This window comes from Arabidopsis lyrata (genome assembly GCF_000004255.2).
Source record: "Arabidopsis lyrata subsp. lyrata unplaced genomic scaffold ARALYscaffold_9, whole genome shotgun sequence".
Taxonomy (NCBI): Eukaryota; Viridiplantae; Streptophyta; class Magnoliopsida; order Brassicales; family Brassicaceae; genus Arabidopsis; species Arabidopsis lyrata.
The window spans coordinates 991,003-995,602 of NW_003302547.1; the positions used below are offsets into that span (position 1 = coordinate 991,003).

At 32.0% G+C, this 4,600-nt stretch overlaps 1 protein-coding gene across 1 annotated transcript; it reads left to right on the plus strand.

Annotated features, from left to right (window-relative positions):
- Positions 1-1,335: 1,335 nt before the first annotated feature.
- LOC9299256 (putative xyloglucan endotransglucosylase/hydrolase protein 1) lies at positions 1,336-3,629 on the plus strand. Its single transcript, XM_002863134.2, has 4 exons — positions 1,336-1,722; positions 1,809-1,909; positions 2,411-2,604; positions 3,214-3,629. The coding sequence occupies exons 1-4, from the start codon at positions 1,515-1,517 to the stop codon at positions 3,599-3,601; spliced, it is 891 nt and encodes a 296-aa protein (XP_002863180.1). The 5' UTR covers positions 1,336-1,514; the 3' UTR covers positions 3,602-3,629.
- The last annotated feature ends 971 nt before the right edge of the window (positions 3,630-4,600 follow it).

Consider the following 4,600-nt stretch of genomic DNA (forward strand, 5'->3'; position numbering starts at 1 on the left):
TAAACCCAAATTTCAGTGAATACAGAGGGGAGTAGCCACAAAACAAGGTAATAATATAGAGTAGAAGAGTCATCGCATAGAGCTAGAAGAATGAGCAAGTCTCTGCAAAAGCAGGAAAGACTTCTGTCCGGTTGAAAAAAACAGATAAATGATTCTCATCTCACATTGAAACTTGAAAATAAAACTTCCAACTGGAACTGACTCTTTTTGCCATGGAGAAGAGTAGAAAAGCTTTGGTTTGACAAAAAATGAACTTAGCTTTTAGCTAGAGAAGAAAGAACTAAGATCTCTGTTTTTGCAGGAGGTTTTTCAGGGGAGATATGTCTCTGGCTTCACCAGTAGAGGCAGGAAGCAAGGAAAGCATCGGAGCATCTTTGAGGAGGAGTACAGGGAGCTGAAGAAGCCCAGATTTGAAAGAGAACCATCTTTTCAACAGAAACAGAGATGAAGAAATGAAAAGAGAGAGTGAGTACGAGGCAAAAACGAACACAAATGTGAGGCTGAGATACACAGAGCTGGAAAAGCACGGTGGAACAATCGCCGGAGGAGGCCAAAAGAGCAAGAAGCGGCAAGAACTGAGTCAAGGTTTGCCATTTTTGGCAAAAGAAAGTGGTTGAGATGCGGGACTTTTGAAAACTAGAACCGAAAAAAAGAAGTCTTGAAGTTCGTGTCTGAGAGAAAAGGTATAAAAAAAAAATGGAATTATGTGGGGGAGAAAGTAGAGAATGAGGCACATGATAGAGTTTTGTGTAATTCCCAACCCGACCCATTTTCATTTGTACTTCTTTTTTAATAGTATAGAGATGCCACTTAAAACCATATAGATGATTTTCTTATTTCCAATAAAACTTATAAATCTTACACTTACAATTAAATAGAAATAAATTATTTAATTCTTTATGTCATAAATAAGATTCTAATTTTTATAATTCTAAGTTGTTCCATTTAATATTTTCTCCTTTTTTAATTTTAATTTCATGATTATTACCTTTTAATTTTCTAATCATATCAAATTTATGTAGATATCTCTAAAAAAAATTGAACACATGATTTCTTTTATTTAAAACATTTATAATAGTTAGATTTCCATTTTCTTGTTAAACTTTTGTTATCTTTGTTTTTCATTCTTATTCATTTATTTTTAATAAAAGTATTTGAATCATCCAATTACTAAATATATGTATATATTATAACTTAATTAAAAAATTGAATATTACATAAATTGAATATTAGGTGATTAGGTATATTAAATACAAAAATTAGCTTCTTAAAATAAGTACTTGTAGGTTCTACAACCATTTCAATGCTGAATGTGGATGAATGCCCTGAGGAAAAGCTCTCCTATTATATATATGATTTTCAATTTAGTTGTTGTATTAATTTTGTAAAGATTGCAATTCACCTACCAAACTTAGAAAACTACATAATTCATCCTTTAATATACACAACTATATAAACAAGAGAGATCTTTGCTCTAGGAATAAATAAATAAAAACTCAGTCGGATCAATAAGAATGAATAAGATGGATTATATTTCAATCTTCGGTTTTGTATCAGTTTTGTATTTGATCATTAGGGTTGATGCTAGGGCTCATGAAGTTCAAGGAATCGACCAAAACAAAGTAGGTTTCGATGATAATTATGTCGTTACGTGGGGACAAAATAATGTCTTGAAACTTAACCAAGGGAAAGAAGTTCAGCTTTCATTGGATCGTTCTTCAGGTCCATTGAATTTTTATTTATTAAATGTAAATCGTTTAATTACAGACCATCCTTTGTATTGATTTCTACGTAAACTACAAAAACAGGTTCTGGTTTTGAATCTAAGAATCATTACGAATCAGGATTCTTCCAAATAAGAATCAAAGTGCCTCCAAAAGATTCCTCAGGCATTGTCACCGCTTTCTATGTAAGTTTGAATTTTATCTCTGCATTGTAGCAATTTTATTTTTCATTTTACATGAATTTAAATAGAAAGAAATTCTTTGACAAAAAAGGTTTATGTTAGTCTACTACCATTTGTTTGTTCATTTTTTTTTTTTTTTGTTAAAGGTTTGTTCATTTTGTAATTTTGAACTTGCGTGTGGCTTAAAGGTAGTTAGGTCTAGGGCAATGTGTAAATTCGTTTTTTTTTTGTTTGGGATTCAAATTCTACTACAACAAATTCACATACATGTTAGGAGGATGCTAGGTAGTTGTAGTGTCACGTTGTTAACAAAAGAAGGTTGAACCAACTCCTTCTAGCTGTTTGAAATTAATTAAACGGTTTAAGTCGGTAGTGGTTAAGACCATGTTCTAGTCTTGACCCCTAATTAGATGTTAATATGGATCACATAAAATTATATAAATAAAAATGTTGAAAATATATATATATATTTTCATATATAATATATTTGTGTATTGGTAACAGTTGACTTCGAAGGAAAACACCCATGATGAACTTGACATTGAATTCTTGGGAAACAAAGAAGGGAAACCAATAAGAGTGCAAACAAATGTGTTTACTAATGGTAAAGGAGATAGAGAACAGAAGCTAGTTCTCTGGTTCGATCCTACCAAAGATTTCCACACTTACGCAATTCTGTGGAACCCGTATCAAATTGTGTACGTCCCTCGTTCCTTTATCCCTTAACGCATCTATCTTTATTTTTAAACAGAAATTCAGCAATCATATTAGTAAATATATTCTTGCTTCCATCATAATAAAAAGTGATACACTAACTAATAAAAATCGAATAGTTAAGGTGAAAATTTTGTTTAAAATTTAATTTTTATACATCTCATTAAGTTTAATGTTTATCTACACATAGAATTATATCGTAAGGATTTTTTTTGGCTTTTTTGGGCAAAATACACTTGATTTCATTAGATCATAACAAGTACAACGTTTAAACAAACATCCAATACATGGTTAATTATATTCGTAAGAAACAAAAATATAATTAATAGTGTTTTTTTTATAATATTTTAAATCTTATAAACAGAAACAGATTTTGAGCTTCTTTTTTCGGATAAACATTTTTTTTTTTAATCAAACATTTGAAATAAAAAGAAATTTCTTAAAGAGAAAGAAATCCGAGTTATATATAGAAAAGTTTAGAGACGGAGAAAAAAAGAAAATTCTTCCTACACCTTTAAGAAACCGAATTATTTATATTATTATATATAACTTTTCTCTATATTTTACAAAGCATCATGTTGATTTACCAATAGGTTTTATGTGGACAACATTCCAATACGGGTGTTCAAGAACACCACAAGCGAAGGCATGAACTACCCAGCAAAACCTATGCAAGTGGTGGTTAGCTTGTGGAACGGTGAAGACTGGGCGACAGACGGTGGTAAAAGCAAGATTAATTGGGCTTTTGCTCCATTTAAGGCCAATTTTCAAGGCTTTAATAACTCTGGATGCTTCGCGAATGGTGAGAAAAATGCTTGTGGTTCGTCAGCGTACTGGTGGAATACCGGAAGTTATAGTAAGTTAAGTGACTCCGAACAGAAAGCCTACACAAATGTGAGACAAAAGTACATGAACTATGATTATTGTTCTGATAAGGGTAGATTCCGTGTTCCTCCAAGTGAATGTAAATGGAACAACTGATTGATATCCAAAACCCTTTTATCATTAAGTCAAATTATTGATTGATAAATGCAATTCTATATTTGTGATAATGCTAGTTAAGATAGTTAATTCAGAATATGCAACACCCATAATTAAAAGAAAAATAACGAATCGGAATTTAGCTTAAATTGATACATCTGAAATTTTTTGAAACTGTCTAATTTCAAGAAGATTCTTGATCGATTCAAAAGTTAGAAACAAAATCTATAAATAGTTGATAAAGCAGGGATTGTACTACAAAAGCAAAAAAAAAACTTAGATGCACTTGAATTATCTCTCCGAAAACGCATGAACGTTTTTAGAAACTCGAATCTTCATCTCTCCACTCTAGTATCACATATATGTGCGTTTTAAGCCCCATAATTTTGGAAGTCGATTCTTTGGTTAATTTGAGATTTTTGGTTGATCGTGTTTCTCTGTGCTAGTGCCCTAGTCTTGGGTCATGTTATCCAGGTGTTTGAGAGAATTAGGCCTTGATCCATAGCTCGATAGAAAGACCTTATTCATAACAATCCAACTATGTTGACTGCTCGTCACACAGAAGTCGAAGTTGATCAAAATTTGCTTGGTGGATTAATTAGTGTTTGGAGAATTTTGTAGAATTTTGATTGACGACCCATACGTTTTGAATTTTTTTTAGGTGAGTTATAACTCCCTCTTTTTTTTTTGTTGAAATGTGTAATTTATAAATCAAAATAAGAAACTATGTACAAAAGTTTTGTAAGTAGCTAATAAAAGATTAAGCTAAAACAGAGCAATACATGAAACAGAGCTAAGGCCGGACCATAAGCCATCGTTGAAGTAGAAAGCGGAGCCGTGGTTTCTTCGGGTAATCAAGAGAGGAGATCCTGTTACGGATTAGCTTCTCAACATTACGAATCAGCTGGGCTGTAGACATACCACCATTGTCATGTATTCTAGCGTTGCGATCACGCCATAGAATATAGACCGTCACTTGAAAGCACAATCGAACAAGAA

What these genes read in the sequence shown, in the direction of transcription:
- LOC9299256 (XM_002863134.2), top strand. Translation starts at nt 1,515, where the DNA reads ATGAATAAGATGGATTATATTTCAATCTTCGGTTTTGTATCAGTTTTG. An exon ending in GCATTGTCACCGCTTTCTAT is followed by an intron (nt 1,910 to 2,410) that starts GTAAGTTTGAAT and finishes TATTGGTAACAG; the next exon opens with TTGACTTCGAAGGAAAACAC. An exon ending in TGGAACCCGTATCAAATTGT is followed by an intron (nt 2,605 to 3,213) that starts GTACGTCCCTCG and finishes ATTTACCAATAG; the next exon opens with GTTTTATGTGGACAACATTC.